The 15896-nt window shown below is 41.9% G+C and overlaps 2 protein-coding genes across 6 annotated transcripts; one reads left to right on the plus strand and one right to left on the minus strand.

The window, feature by feature from the left end:
• Nucleotides 1-321: 321 nt before the first annotated feature.
• Nucleotides 322-8206, minus strand: ggt5a (gamma-glutamyltransferase 5a). The gene is made up of 12 exons (XM_035640658.2): nt 7932-8206; nt 7432-7559; nt 7239-7334; nt 5890-6076; nt 5629-5789; nt 5274-5420; nt 4884-5011; nt 3814-3998; nt 3621-3712; nt 2669-2775; nt 2374-2484; nt 322-2282 (listed from the first exon to the last, which is right to left on the minus strand). The coding sequence occupies exons 1-12, from the start codon at nt 8096-8098 to the stop codon at nt 2136-2138; spliced, it is 1656 nt and encodes a 551-aa protein (XP_035496551.1). The 5' UTR covers nt 8099-8206; the 3' UTR covers nt 322-2135.
• Nucleotides 8207-9337: 1131 nt separating this feature from the next.
• On the plus strand, nt 9338-15075 carry asphd2 (aspartate beta-hydroxylase domain containing 2). 5 transcript variants are annotated; one of them, XM_035640670.1, is made up of 5 exons: nt 9338-9463; nt 9583-9657; nt 10667-11868; nt 12294-12407; nt 12722-15075. In XM_035640670.1, the coding sequence occupies exons 3-5, from the start codon at nt 11004-11006 to the stop codon at nt 12850-12852; spliced, it is 1110 nt and encodes a 369-aa protein (XP_035496563.1). In that variant the 5' UTR covers nt 9338-9463; nt 9583-9657; nt 10667-11003; the 3' UTR covers nt 12853-15075. The 5 variants fall into 5 exon arrangements, with proteins under 5 accessions (XP_035496563.1, XP_035496564.1, XP_035496566.1 ...); XM_035640671.1 differs by having other exon boundaries at nt 9358-9463; nt 9543-9657; XM_035640672.2 differs by having other exon boundaries at nt 9369-9463; nt 9583-9653.
• Nucleotides 15076-15896: the final 821 nt, after the last annotated feature.

Genomic DNA, 15896 nt, shown 5'->3' on the forward strand with positions numbered 1-15896 from the left:
GTAAAACAAGCAGGAGGGATCACAAGGGTAAAACTAAAGAATATACAGACCAGGAGAATAGACAAATCTGACTGGTAATAGGTACAGACAGGAATCCAGGATAGGGCGAAAATCACAGAAACAGACTGAGGAAACTCACAGGTTGTGGGGGGAAATCAACAGTAAAACTTGCAAAGACAAAGGGAAGCACAGAGACGTAATAGACACAAGAAGGCACAGATGATGGGAAACAGGTGAGACAAATTAATAACAGGTGAGGACTGTGGTGGAAATCTTGATTTCTTCAAGAAATGAACAAATAAATGATTCAAATATAACAAGTTTGTCTACAAGTCATATTTAATTGAAACAAAGTCAAGAGTACAACAATCTGTTCAGCTGGTTCAGAGCTCGTTCACCATGGAATGGTTCAGAAGTCTGACCCAGATCACAGAAAATACATCTTAAATAGCCAGGCCGGGGTGAACAAGAGTGTTGGCCCTTTAATCTTCCTAAATCCTTCTTTCCTGGCACAAATGTCTTACTACCCCTAATAAACCAGCTGTTCATTAACTCCTTGTAAACCAGACTTCCCTTATCTGAATTTTTACACCAGGCTCAGCTAATTATTACTTATTTATTTACTTACTTATTACAACATACCAGACACACATTTTAAACATAGTATATGTTAATACATGATTATATGAGAAACTGAGACAACATGGACAATCACAGGGGGAGGAGACAGGAAAAGTAAAGTGAACAGAAACAAGACAGAGGGAAAAGAAGTGCAGACACCAGGAAGGGGACTTCCGAATAAAACAGGAAACTCAAGAATTCACAGACGGGATAACAAAGGTAACTAAACAGAGGTGAAAGAGGAATCTTAAATGAATAAATCAAAGTTTAGAAGTAATTAAAACATGTACAACAGACCATAAAGAAAAATAAAGAATTCTCAAGAGTCGACAGAGTTCCAGGGGCAGAATCGTAACAAAAACGATGGCTCATGGAGCCTTCGTACAGACACAGAAAGTGCATTGTATTTCCTCACAAACTTTTGAGTCACTTTTTGATTGGATTTTCTTGCCCCAGCTGCATGCGCCGGCACAAAAATTAAAAATAATTTATGAAAAACAGCACAAGCAAGTCAAGCAGATTGTTCAGAATACATTACAGCACAAAGGAAGGGATTTACAGAGCAGATGTCTTCAAAAGTGGCCTCAGGTTAAAAGGAACCGGCCAGCTGAGGGCCGCATCCAAAAAAGCACTTTCCATTATTAGTTGTTTGTCATAAATTGAAAGGAATTATTTATTATCATTCTTTTCAATATTTTTATTGTCGTGTTTCTGTTTAACTCTTCCCTTATTCGTTTTTTCTTATTTCAGCACTGCACTCATTCTGTAACTTAATGGATTAAATCCCATTCAAGCACTGTTTTTTTATTGTGTTGAACTCGTTAAATACAGGTAAAGAATTATGACATGTTGCTATTAATCGTGTGCACCTTCCTATGCTCCTATAAAATGTATTCAAGTATTATTATGATAACTACCCTTTAACGTATGGACGGTTAACACATTTCTTACAGGACTTTTCCACATTCAAAATCAGCTTTTAGAATCTTTTCATATGTCACTAACATAGTATTCATATATGATGTAAACGGCGTTGACTGTACCAAGTGTGAATAACATATCATACCAGATATGAATAATTAACTTAGTGATACGGTCCAAAACAGCCAGCATTGTCTCAGGTATCTACATGGATGTCTTATCAAGTCATTTGTATGATGTAAGAAGAATGGAGAATTTTCAGTGAAAGAGAAACACTTCAGAAATTGCACAAGAGATAAAAACGTGTAGAAACGAGCAGAACAAAAGAGTCACAGGAGGTCAGATACAATCAGAGACAGGGGTATGAATTTCTTCTTGTTCAGATAAATACTAGTCTAGTCCCAGTCTAGTCAGAGGTCACGTGTTTTAACTCCTACATGTTACTTTTATGTGTTCCGCTCAAGAAGCCAGTTCCTCAGTGCCTCGTGCCATGATCCTCCATCAGGATGAATCTGTTGCAGGTTTTGTGGCAGCAGGACGGTCTCTTTAACCTTCTGGCCACCTCGTGCAACCAGTGTCACTCGCTCTCAGTCTCAGTATCCGGCTGCTTGGCCCAGTTTCCTGGCATCAGACACTGCACAGATACAGCCGTCCTCCTTCTCCACAGCGTTGACCACATTGTAGAAAATGCTCGATGTGTCTTGACTGTGTCCCAGAGCTTTAAGAGCCTTGATTACATTCTGCGGGGAAAAGAGGAGAGGAGGCCAGATATAACATGAACAGTGTTATGTGTTACTCTGTCAGATAAATGCACTGGATGTAGTACAGTACCTTGTCAAAGTTGGCCTCAAACCTCAGTGCATTTTTGGAGTCAACAAAAACAACTGGAGCAGCAATCGCCTCCTTTAGGCTCTTTCCAAACCAAAGGTGACTCATGAGCGTCTGGAAAAGAGGCAGAATAATATATTTTAATCTGCCAGATGGGACAGTGATGATTAAACAATGGATTATGGACATTATGGTTAAGACAATGGTGAAATCAGTTCTTGCAATGACAACAGTGACAGGCATTAGCCTGCAGCAATTTATCTTAATGTCACTTAGGGTGATTGCCATGGGTGTGTACCGAGGCCATCCCTGTGGTGATCATACTCCCACCAGTCGATCCAATCACAAGGGTCTTCGACAGAGACTTGAGCACAGCGGGGGACATTGAGGAGGGAGGCTGCTCCCCTGCAAAAACAACAAAAAGCCTTGAGTGACAGGACAGACGTCATCAATTCAGACTCATCAATGTGAGAGGAACAAGAATAATATGATTAGAAATGTGCCTTTGAAAGGACAAAATCACAGACGTCCATCAGAGGGCGGCTTAGGACATCTGCCAGTAGTGAATACTAAGGCTGCGTGGATGTTTCACACTCTCTGTAAAAGTCGAGAGGTCTTAAATTCAAATAGATGTATTTAAGATTTGGGAGGCTAGTGCTGCCATGAACTACTTTCAACATTAATCACGTTTTGCAGCTGGGGTGCATGAGACCCCAAAGAGGATAAAAAATTAAGCTCACAATTAAGTTTAGAAGCATTTCTCATGAAACAAGCTGATAAAACAATGTTGAGCTTGAGTTGTTGTAAAAGTGTCATAAGAAGTTACATGACACAAAGATCTTTTCCCCCAAATATATATAAACCCACAACTTCATAAAAAATATATAATGCAAATTCTGGGGTCTCAGATACAGTCAAACAGGTTTTCCCCCCGACTGCAGCACATACTGTTACAGAACATCTATTCATCTAACTCTGCTCAATAGGTAACTCATTAAAGGAATGAGAGTTTGTATTTCATTCCTTTAATGAGTTACCTATTTCCCCCCAGACTGAAAAAGAACAGGCGCAATACTGTTACAGAACATCTATTCATCTAACTCTGCTCAATAGGTAACTCATTAAAGGGTTAAAGGGACTGAGAGTTTGTATCGTGTTCCATCCCCAGTGATCCTGGTCAACAAGGAACAGAATGTAACTCTATGAATATGAAAAAATAATTCAAATGAAAACCACAGTGATCTGATTACCAGGAAAGATGCTATCAACTCTGCCACAGAAGTCGGACAGTTCGTTGTTGAGGATGACCCCAGTACTCGGAGAGAAAACCTTGGATCCAAAGCTGTGAGGAAAGTACATGAGATGAACTGGACTGTGACACTATGACACTTTATAATCTTCTCATTACTCTATTTTCAAAGAAACATATCTTCAGGTACAGACATGTGGTTGATGGTGCTGGTGACGGACACAGCAGACCCATCCTCAGCCAGCACCGACACGTGCGTGGTTCCCACACTCTCAAGGTACGGGGTGATGTTGTAGTACTGGGCACCATGAGTCTTGTCGCTGCTGATCAAGCTCCGTATTCTGTCGGCAAAGCTGTCCTCTGTGAATTTCCGTGCCATCTGTGGGAAGCACAGAGAATTTAAAAGCATTTAAAGTTATATAAAGTTATAAATTTATAGATAAAGTTGTAATCTTTATAATCTTTAATAATCTTTAATCTGATTATAACTTTATAGATAAAGTTATAATCACATTCCGGGCTTCTAGTTAGATAACAAGAAAGAACAAAACCAGAATTAAATTTGAAAGGGATTGCTGTCCATTTTTAACCCTCTGAGTCCTTGTTTTGCATGACTTTTGTTTAACTATCTCTCTTATTTCTTTCGAATATTGCGCCTGTTCTTTTTCAGACTAAGCAGGCTGGTAGAAACATTAAGAGGAAAGAACAACATGATGCACACGTTTCTTGGGTCACCATAACAACACAAGAAGACTGTTGATACGTTGGCTGAAAATGGCAAAACGCCTGTCGGTTCACACGTAAACCTCACTTGTAACACTAAATAGTTCTTTGACTGTGGCCCGTAACTAAATGTTTTTACTCAATTGCTGCTCTTGACTATGATTTTGATTTGTAAAAACCATTGAGTCTTTCCAGTTTATGCAGCTGTACACTTTTAGGGAGACATCTCACTCAGGTTTTTGATACAAAGTATGTTATGAACAAACATGTTGTTTTCTTAGAGATCAAAATAATAAAGTGGCTGCAGCTATTCTATGAAACAACTAGATTTACTCTTGATATTTTAAGAACATTTCACTGATAAGACTTCTGTGCTTAACAAAACAGGACTTTATATTTATTTTTTACAAAGAATCTACATACGTCTTCCACCACTGGTAATGAGGTCAACTTTACTAAGTAAGAGTACTGGTGATGTGTACAGCAATAGCATGTGTAAATATGAGCGCAAATGTTAATAGGAGCATTTTGTTACTCTCACTTCTTCCGAGGTGAACTGTGGATGGATGTGTTTCTTTAGTCCATTGGCAAACTTGAAAGCTTCAACATAGCGGTGATACGCTAGAGTCTTTTGTTCACCTGTCAGTGATGCTGAATTCAGGCCATATCCTGTGGATAAAAAACAAACTGTTTGTATTGCGTGTTTCACTTGACTTAATCCCACTTCCAATGGTGGCTCTTGATGACTGTCTGGCATGAAGAAACTCTTCAGTCTCCTTGTTTCAGAGTAAGAGAGAAAGTAACTTGTATATGCAACCATCAACAACAGCAATAATTTGGCTGGATCTGTTCAACACATGAACAAAGCTACCACACTGCATCATGTGATTTGAACGTGTAGATGAGCAGTAGCTCTGTGTACTGCAGGAACCTTTCAAGATGTTAAGGATGAGGCTGAGGATGGTGCCGCCTGCAGGGGGTGGGGGTATATACATCTGGTACTCTCCCAAAGGAACAGCCCACGCATCAGTCACTGCAACCTTATATGATGCCAAGTCCTGCACCGTGAGTGTTCCTCCTGAGCAATGAAATGGAGGAAAAAAGTTATTTTGCTCACTGAAACTGAAGGAAATGCATCTGAGCTCCAGGAAGCTCAACACTAGTCTGTGGATGGTGAATGATCACTGCATTGCTTCACAGAATGTATTCATTTTTAATAATAAGATAAATGTTCCAGGCAGATATAGAAAATAATAGGGAATAGAAAGAGTAAAATGAAACAATACCTGCCTCCTGTATGTCACGGATTAAATCCTCAGCTACTCTTCCGGTGTAGAAGGCGTCTGCTCCATGATTTGCAATCATCTCAAGGGTGTCGGCCAGTTTCTCAAACCTCACTGTATCACCAGTCTTCAGCAAGTTCCCATCCTTATCTGCAAACAACTTCCTAATGGACAAACGCAATGAGACAAAAAATGTCACTCACTTGTAGAAAGGTGAAATGTTTCATAGGGGTAATGTTTCTGTGGGTGTCTTTTGTACTGTACCGTAGTGACTGGGTCTGGTTTGTACCAATGTAGGGGATGTATCGCCCTTGGATTTGGGGGATAGGAAACCCCTCCCTGGCCAGTTGGATGGCCGGCTGGAAGAGGGTTGCCCATGGCAACTTCCCATAAAGTCTATGAGCCTGTTCGTAACCTCGAATTTCCCCTGGGACCCCAATCCACTGGCTCCCTGGATGGATGATAGAAAGATAGGTAGGTCAATGGAAGAATTTAAAATATCTCTGTTTCCCAATTGGGAGCTGCTTATACTTGAGTTTATCCATTCTGTGCAACATTAATATTACAGAAAAAGATACTGTGATCAAAGAGTTAATTCACTATATTTTTTTCCTCAAGATGCTTTTGAATTAGATATTTTAAATTGCTTTTCCTCCTGTTTTCGAAAAGCCTTTCTCATTCAATTTGTGTTTGCTGGTTGGTTCATGCTTTGAAGTCATATTACTATGTATGTTTTGTTTTTGATTTGATTTTGTCCTGTTAGTGCACTTTGTAATATCTGGTATTGTATGAATAAAATTTAGATTTTTGCAAGTGAATTGTAAATTGTCATTTACTTGTAATGGAAGATTCTTACATTCTTGTATTTTTACTTTAATTAAGGATCTGAGTACTACTTTCGCAGTAAAAGGTGCTAAAGAAAGATAAAGTGATAAAAGTGCTTTACAGTTAAGGAATGATAAAAGTAACAAATATCATCGTTTAAGAAACTATCATATTATAAAAATTTTCAAGAAGAGTTTTATAAGAGGATACTGAGTTTCTCCGCTGACAGCTAAGGCCTGGCACCTAGTGAAAAGCTGGGTGTGTGTGTAGATAGAAATATAAGGACCATGATATTATTAGCTCTTATTTGGATGTTGTTTTACACTAGATGTGTTTCCCTGTCTCATTACATCAGTTACAGATCATACTTTACAAACAAGTACAAGTAGGCCGATATGTGGCAACTAGATTAATAGCTATGATGACTGCTGTGCAACTGTGTGTGTGGTCTAAGCTCAGAGCCAAAAAAGGAACACATACATTTGCATGTCCAGGGAAGGGCTGATAGTATCTTCATGGCTGGACCTTACATAAATCTTTACTTTGTACCTTCATGTGGCAAACACAGTTCTCCCGATGCGAATCGAGCTGAATTCCTGATCAGGAAGGAGACTGAGATAAAGATCTAAGTGTTTATGCTTTTCTCTGCTGCCAGTGTGATAACGCAGGAGCCTGGACCCAATGTCCTCATATCTCACACAACACCCTGAGCAAGAAAAACAAGCAAAGCTCTCCAAAGAGGAATCAGGTTAGTAAAGCTGACAGTCGTCTTCATGTGGGAGTGGTACCTGACAGCAGCTGGAAGGTCTTGGGGCATGACTCGAGGAGGTCAGATTGAAAGGACTGTGGTACAGTTTCTCTGGCGTTGATGATTTTCACTTTACCTTTGTAAAGAGGAGATTTTACCAATTAAGTTTGTCACGTTAGCAGGACAGTCATTGGTTCTACTGTGTTGGAACCATGAATGGATGTGTCAGTTACCAGAGCTGTCCATCACTGTGAATATGGACCCCCCTCCGATGCCCATACTCTGTGGGTTCATGAGGGAGGTGCACAGCAGCGCTGCAATGGCGCCGTCTACCGCCGAGCCCCCTTGTTGAAGGACGTCCCTAGAAGATGTCGCACTTGATTAAAATACAGGTCAATGTATTTAAGTTGTGCGCCAAGTTTTTTGACATGCCGGTGTTACGTAATGCTCATTGCATTTCCTTTTTAAGACTCAAAAATGTTTCTGTTTTGAAGAAGTGCTAAAACAAATAAAGGAAGCATTTTATAGTTAGAAGTAACCTTATAATAGTTGTGTCAGTGTAGAAAAATAAGAAACGGCTAATTTATTGGGCTACGTTTGGAATTGTTAGGTACAGTTGATCTCAAAGAAGTGCAAAAGTTAACTCCCCAAAACTAGACCGTGTTTACTGTGCGTAATGTGCGCGCAATTCATGCTGGGCAGAACAAATGCAGCCACAATTATTGTTACTCACCGTCCAATCTCTGAACATCTCCGAGAGTCTGCCGCCACTGCAGCATTTGAGAAAGTACCGGCCGGACACTTGCGCCTCACAAATACAGCAAGACACACAATTATAGCGACCACGCACAGCAGCATCAGTGCGCAACAAGTGTACACCCTCGACTTTGACCTCGCCATGGACGATTCTATGTGTCTCCGCGGGGATCATTAAAGTTCCATGTAACCTTTACAGGTTATCACTTCCACTGCAATATCAAACTTCACCGACTCACTCAGACCAGTTGTCCCATCAGGGGCGTGCACAGGCTCCGCCCTCCGCCAGGGGCGACAGAGGCGGGGAAGAGACTGTGGTTTAAAAGTGACACAGAGCGTTTAAAATAATAATAATCAGAATAATAATGGTGGGGGATTCAAGATAAGGACACAAACTAATACAACAAGAATTCTGCGACTAAATGTTACGTCTTATGTTCGGTTATGATCAGCTTCTTGTAACAGAACCGCAGTGCAAGCCTATCTTTTTTAATTATAATATTTCATTTATACAGGCAATAAAAACTCGAACGCGATAATAACAATAATAGTAATAATATCAGCGTTTGCACTTGCACTATACATTTACTGGTGCTTAACAGATGTTAATTATCAAAGACATGTGGGTCCAGCATACATAATAAAATGTCCTGTTGGGAAGTGTAGGCCGAAACCCACCCAGGCGGGCTGCAGTGCATCTTGGGGAATGCTGTCTGCAATCGTAACAAACATGAGTCGATGGGCGAGCCATGAGACATATGCGGAAGGAGGGTTTCCTCTGAGTCAAGCCAACCAAAGATAATCAGAGCTACACCGGATATAAGGTAATTTGGCCTTCAAAATAAGGGAATATACCGCTGCAAGTTTTCAGTTTGGTTTCAGTTGAGCTGCAGCAAACGATTATTTCCATTGCCATTATTGCCTGCGTCCTGCCAGTTATTTTCTTTCATTAATCAAGTAAATGTTTTGTCTTGTCAGAAATAGTCAGAAAACAGTAAAAGACCCCAGAGCCCAAGAAGACTGTCTGAATCCTAAAAAACATTTACTTTAAAGGACCAGTGTGTAAGTTATAGGGGATCTAAGGACAAAAATGAACATACTATTCATAATCAAGTTTCGATGTAGGCCTATATCGTGTATATTCACAAGAAAATGTTTCTACAGTAGCCCAGAATGGAAAAATCTATTTATCAACATGCTTAGAAAGAGGGTGAGAGTGAGTTTTTTTTAGGTTGCTGCAACCTGCAACCTCACCACTCATCTTATGTGATTAGAAAAGTATCAAATCTTCACAGTTGAGGGGCTGGAAAAGTGTAGAGAAAAAAAATAATACTTAATGAAATTAAGAATTGGTTATTTTGAAAGGTGCGACTGGAAATTGTATTTCGCATTCCTCCGGTCGCTTGACGCTGAGTGGCATCCTCTGGTGGAGCTTTGAGTATTTACAACAATATTATCTGAAGCCTGGCCGACGCTGCCGTCCGCCATAGGCAGGGAGTCAAACCGTTGGTAGGACAGCTTTTATATTTTTTCCCAATTTTCGATGGGTGTCGGTGCCAGTTAGGACTTCTTTTGTGCATTTTCCTAGAATGTTGGCAAGTGACATCCGTCTATCTTGTGCACTGCAGTGGTGCGCAGCGTCGCCTGGAGAAACACCTGTGCGCCTCTCCTCTCCACTGGCCACACTCGTGAATGTTGAGTAGGTATGGATGCAAACCTGTGCACGAACCAACGCTCCAGACAGCTACGTAGCTCGGCACGAGGGGAAGTGAGCTTGGTTACCCCGCATTGCTTTTTTAGCGCTGTTCACTGATCACTTTTGTGGCACCTCGGCCCTGGTTTGGTTGCAGTGGCTTCAGTGGTCAGATTGCATGGAAACTGTGGAGTATGACACGGCGTGTGTGTGTGTGTGTGTGCGCGCGCGCGCGCGCGCGTGTCTGTTTGTGTGTGTTGGCTTCATGGTTGGGTTTGATGGTCCAGTGTTTCCTCAGAAGCAGTGGCAGTGTGTGGGGGGGGGTTGTCAGACAGGATTTAGGGGAGGATCTATTGGAGAAGGTTTGCCCGACCATTTTTGGTGAGGACGTACCGCGGAGCTCTGATCACAGCTGACGCATTTGCGCATTCGCGTTTTGGCTGCTGGTCCATTGTCATTTTATAATCAAACTCATGTAATACAGCCTTTTATTTTTCACTTAGGCATCATACGATTACACAGATTATTAACCCATCACCCCAACCCCGAGGATCCATTTATGCAGCTCCTGCTGAGCATCCGATGAATGTCATTTATATCAATTGTGGGTGGGTATCGACACTCTTTACGTTTATGCAATTTACTGGTAGGAGCTTGCGTGGTGCGCCCCAAAAATTTCAAGTGGGAGTGTGTGTTAAATGCATCACTCTTTCCGTGAATCCTGGTTTTACACAGTGCAGCACAGGGTGGGTGGAAGCACAGGGTGGGTGGAAGCTGAAATCAAAATAGTTTCCTGTGTGTGCGCGCGTGCGCGCGCGCGCGCAGTCAAGTCCACTGTGTGTGGGTGAGTTTCAGCAGGTGTGTGTTGCATGTCGTGCGCACAGGATGGGACCGCCAGCGAGCACATTATCATTAAGCAGAGTTTGTGTCAGTGGCCGTCTCAGTGCTCACTTAATGTCAGATACAGCATCCTCTTCTCCTCTCATCCGCCTTTCTCTCCTCCTGTCTTTGTTTTTCAGAGAACAGATCACCCAAAGGCGCGGTGTCTGTCTGCATTTGTTTGAAAGAACGAGAGAGGGAGCAGCACAAATGCCGCACAGCCAGACATCATGCGAAGAGAAAGCTTCCCTCACTGCAGAGTGCTGAAATGTTCGGACTAAAGAGCGAGTGTGTCAGATCAAATCAGCAGACTGTTTACATTCGGGGGGGTGATAAGATCTGCTTGACAATTGACTCACTAACACCCTGTGTGTGGTTCCAGGCCCCTCTCAGTTGCGATCAAGAAAATCAAGAAAAGACAAGTTAACTGTTTTTCCATCAGCATTTTCAGATTCAGCAATTCAGACACGAGCCAAGATGGAGTGGTCGCTAGAGAGTGTGAGGGAGATGGTGGCCGGGGGGATGCAGTCTGTAAGGGAGTGTGAGATCTGTGCTTTTGCCATTGCCATGTGTGTGCTGCTGCTGTTTATGTGGTATTGTTACAGGGTGGGCCGGGAGCATGGTTCCAGCCCCTTGCGTGGGAGGTATCTGGCTGGGCCTGGACGGATCGGAGGGGTGGTGGGGGGCTTCATGAATTCAGACTGTCGCAGCAGGGGGAAAGGGAAACATGGATCACTGCTGGAGGAGCAGAACGGCTTCACTTTCTGCCAGTCGTCAGAGTGTTTCCGCTGCACCAGTGCCGGAGAAAGTCTGAACCAGAGGCTCTATCACAGCCTGCAGGATTACGCCAAGCGCTACACCTGGTCAGGTATGGGCAGGGTGCATAAAGGAGTCCGTGATCAAGGCCGATACCTTAACAGCCGACCAACCATCCAGAGGCCAGAGGTCTTCTTTCTGCCCGACCTACCGTCAGCCCCTTTCTTCTCCAGGGAGGTACAGAGGCATGATGTGGAGCTGCTGGAGCAGAGCTTCCCCGCCCTTCTGGCTGAGTTTGAGAGCATCTACCACCAACCTCCGGCCCGCGGCGGGTCCTCTCTCCCACCAGGGTGGAAAGCCAACAGCACTCCACGTGGGCAGTGGTGGACCTACTACCTGGTCAACCAAGGCACCCCTCTGGTTCTTAATGTCCGGAGATGTCCGCGGGCGTGGAGGGTGCTGGGACAGCTGCGCACCTTCATCGCCAACAACGTGTTCGGCAATGCCTGCTTCTCTGTGCTGACGCCTGGAGCTCTGATCACTGAGCATTACGGCCCGACAAATGTCAGGCTGCGCTGCCACCTGGGTAAGAGAGTGAACAGTTTGGTGAGCTGAAAGGGATTCGGCCATGTGATGTGTGAGGCATTGTACTTAAAACAACAGGGAAAGACAAAACCTGATTCCCTGATCTGCCCCCTTGTCCGAATGTTTCTTGGCCCATGACCCATCCTTCCACCACGTTTTGTGGAAAATCCGTTCTGTATTTTTTGCATAATCAAGCTGACAAACAAACAAACCTGAGGTTTGGTTATATTTGCATCTCTACTTCAATAAGTAGGAACGTTTTTGTTGTGTAGACAGGATCTTTTGTCGGATGCTTTAAAATAGCACAGTATAATAATGCAGGATGCTTTAAGAACAGAACACGTGAGATTGTTTAGCAACACAAAATGTTATAGATGCCTTGTATTTAGTATGCCCTATAGATGACCTGTGTTTTTTCTCTGGCAGGTCTCAGAGTGCCCCCCTCCTGTGAGCTTGTAGTTGGTGGGGAGCCACAGTGCTGGTCCGAGGGCAGCTGTCTGCTCTTTGACGACTCCTTCCTTCACAGGGCCTTTCACGAGGGTAAGGGATTAGAATGGATTCTTTTATTGCACTTTGCCCCGTTTTATTCATTTCTTGAAGGAGGATTGACCTAAAAGTTTATAACCCAATATCAGTTAAGAAAGTGAAAAGACTGGATTTCAGTTTGAAACTATGATAAAATGAGGTTCTTGATTTTGCTACTGCTATATTTGTGTGTGTGTGTGTGTGTGTGTGTGTGTGTGTGTGTGTGTGTGTGTGTGTGTGTGTGTGTGTGTGTGTGTGTGTGTGTGTGTGTGTGTGTGTGTGTGTGTGTGTGTGTGTGTGTGTGTGTGTGTGTGTGTGTGTGTGTGTAGGCAGCGCAGACGACGGCCCAAGGGTGGTCTTCATGGTGGACCTCTGGCACCCCAATGTGGCTGCGGCAGAGAGGCAAGCCTTGGACTACATTTTCACTCCAGGCCGTTTAGAGGACAGGGAAGGGAAATAAGTGTGAGTGAGGAACCATGTCCATGTGAGAGGACAGATGGCCTTTAGGGAAGTGTCTAGGATTGGGGAGCAAATCTTTTTTTTTTTCTTCTGCCTCACAGACCACCTCTCACGTTGACTGTGTACTGTACATACTCTCCGGCTCATACAGTGTCTGTCATAACTCTTCTTAGCACATGACTAAACATCGGGCCTCTTGTATCGATCACCTTCATGTTTATGCCTCTGTAATAAAAGACAGCCACACTTGAAATTACTTGAATTTTTCAAAACTTAGCAGGTGCACAATTATTCACGCAGCAATTTTATTAGCGTGTATTATTACCATGCCAGCGCCATTCTAGTTTATTATATATAACCATTGAATGTTCTGTGAATTTACAAACAGACGAAGGCTTTGACTGAAGATTAAAGCAGAAAGTAAAGTTTCCCACATTTTTTCCACCACATTTCCATTTCCGTCCAACGTTCTGGAGAAAATTCAGTTTATTCAGTTTTTTTTTTGCTTGTTGCTTGAAACAGCTCAACAGTTTTCTCTTAGAGAATGAAGTGCACTACGGATATTAGCCTGCCAATAAACAATGTGTCATACTGTGTTATGCTTCACAGCATTAATAGGCCCATAGGTCAACATATTCTATTAGCTATACATGAACTGAAGTCATGGAGTAAACCTTTATGGGCCCCAACCTCTTCACAGGCATTAGCGGAGACATGATATAACAACATATTACTTAACGCTACACATCATACACATTGTTAATTATTTTACACTTAATGTAACAACTACACACACTTCCGCAAGGGCTAAGATATTTGATCATTCAACTTTTTACATATCCAGTCCCACTTAAATTAAATTTCCGATTCTAAACAAATCATGTACATTTTTTTTCAGAAACACCCACTTTCAAACATGCAACAAACTTTGGACTATTTTAATTTTGACAAATGCCAGCTTGCAGAATGTAATAATATTTCGAGTCCATCCATTATGGTTTTGTGTAATATCACAGTAAAAGAAATGCTGAAGCAAAGGAACCACTGCTATTGGTTTTCTATAGTAAAGGCTCTAATAGACACATTAAGCCAAAGCCATTGACAGAATGATGCATGAAGGATTAAATAAACCAGCGTGGGATGTTTGTTTGTTTTAATAAAAATAAATTATTAGTTGCACAGTTGGGATTTTATGACATTTTGACTAAACTGGCAAGTGACAGTGTTGCAGTAGCTGTTTATCATTATTAAGCAAACAGATTTCCTCCACATGTGGTTTGATAACTGAGGTCCAATGTCAGTCATGACATGAATGTTTACAGACGCAGCAAATGTCTCTGTCATGACTTCAGCTGATGTTGTCGTTCATTTCGCTCCCCTCTGAAAATCAGTCGTGCTTTCACAAGACATGGTTAGAGAAGCACATTTCTAGGTCAGACTGTGTGAGTGGGACTGTGCTGTATCACTGGAGCTGAAGTGTTTTTGGTAAATTTACTAAACTCTTGCAATTTGGTTGTATTTGATATTAGGTTTGTATTTCTGTAAATAGGGTTGAGGTATGAAAAAAAACTGAACAGTGTGAGATGTTTTGAAATGATTGTCTTCAATGCTATAACTATTGTGTTGTCTTGATTTACAGCTAGAGTGATTGCATTTCATCCTCCGTTCTCAAAGAGCCAGCCATGAAATAATTTTGCTAGATTACATTTGTATATTCTGTAAAATGGTTATGAAGTATTATCTCAATTGTTTTGTGATGTTTTTATTTTATGGCTCTGTAATTTCCTGCAGCGCCATATGTTAACCATTATTAAAGCCACAACCCTTAATTTTTCAACAGCACCTCATGGATATATGTGCACACTCTAAAAGGTAGTGAAAATGAATCTTTAGCAACTTTACGAATCCACTGCGATTCAAGGTAATCATCTAAACAATTACAATTTTTACAAAAGTATGATCATTTACAGGTTGTTTACAGGATCGACGACACTGACACTCACATTGAGCTGTCTATAACTACTGTAGGTTTGAAATCAAGAGTGCTGGCAATCCACTTAAGACTATGAAATCTGTCATTCCGAAGCATTTGCTTTACAGTATATGATGGAGCAACCATTTTGTTTACATTTGGATTAAAGAATTGTCCTTTAACACAGTATTCTGTTGATTTTGAACGGTATTTCTGTACATTTAATAAATGGTCAAGTGTCTTATTTAACTAGCTGTTGTCAGAAGTGTCACCTTTCCACAGATATTACAGATGTGAGACCAGAACTAAAAATGTGGACTTTCACTTTGCCTCTTATTGGCCAGATGTGATTTTGATGCAGTGGCAAAGGGAGGCGTAGGCATGTCTTCTCTGTTTTATAATTATAACAGTAGTTATTTCCTGTCAGAACTGCAATGCCTCTGGGAGAAATCAAACCAGAAGCACTAAAGTGCTGAGGCAACAATAACATCACATTATATAAAAACAGTATGTTAATGATGCTTGCTTCCACTGATTCATAAAGAATACATGCAGATTAAATTTTTGGTGCTTCATCTGTCTCCACAGCGGGGGATTTTAAACAAAGCATCAGCATCCTTCACTGGAAGCCACATGTTTTCGAAGGTCCATTCCTGTTTCCACATCTTTGATGGACGGAGGAGGCTGATTTTGGTTTTGCAATAGTGTCACAGCTGTTGAATTATCAAAGTAGACTATGGGGAGTGGAGTCTAATGTGTGTTTGAGCGAGAGCAGGACACTGTAGCATGGTGGGAGAGAAGACCAATTTAAAGCCAACACAGACATGTACAAACAAGGATCATCATTTGAGCAATATGCACTGAAGCAAAAGCATAATCAAACGTGTGTATGAATGAATAAAATGTTTTTCCCCTCATAAGCCAGAGCTGTGCTAATCTGCAGGGAACCAGGGAACTCTAGGTTTAGCTGATGGGGTCCAATATGCGCCCACCCCCATCCCCAGTTCAAATGCAGGTGAGCAATGCAGAGACACAACTTATTTTTGAACACATGATGATATATTGCCTTATAA

This window comes from Scophthalmus maximus, chromosome 19, assembly GCF_022379125.1.
Source record: "Scophthalmus maximus strain ysfricsl-2021 chromosome 19, ASM2237912v1, whole genome shotgun sequence".
NCBI classification, from domain to species: domain Eukaryota; kingdom Metazoa; phylum Chordata; class Actinopteri; order Pleuronectiformes; family Scophthalmidae; genus Scophthalmus; species Scophthalmus maximus.

Coding starts and splice junctions, on each gene's coding strand:
- ggt5a (XM_035640658.2), bottom strand. CDS start 8,098: ATGGCGAGGTCAAAGTCGAGGGTGTACACTTGTTGCGCACTGATGCTG. Junction 3,999..4,883: donor CACAGTTCACCTCGGAAGAA/GTGAGAGTAACA, acceptor TGCTTCCCACAG/ATGGCACGGAAATTCACAGA. Junction 2,283..2,373: donor TTGAGGCCAACTTTGACAAG/GTACTGTACTAC, acceptor TTTTCCCCGCAG/AATGTAATCAAGGCTCTTAA.
- asphd2 (XM_035640670.1), top strand. CDS start 11,004: ATGGAGTGGTCGCTAGAGAGTGTGAGGGAGATGGTGGCCGGGGGGATG. Junction 11,869..12,293: donor CAGGCTGCGCTGCCACCTGG/GTAAGAGAGTGA, acceptor TTTCTCTGGCAG/GTCTCAGAGTGCCCCCCTCC. Junction 12,408..12,721: donor TCACAGGGCCTTTCACGAGG/GTAAGGGATTAG, acceptor GTGTGTGTGTAG/GCAGCGCAGACGACGGCCCA.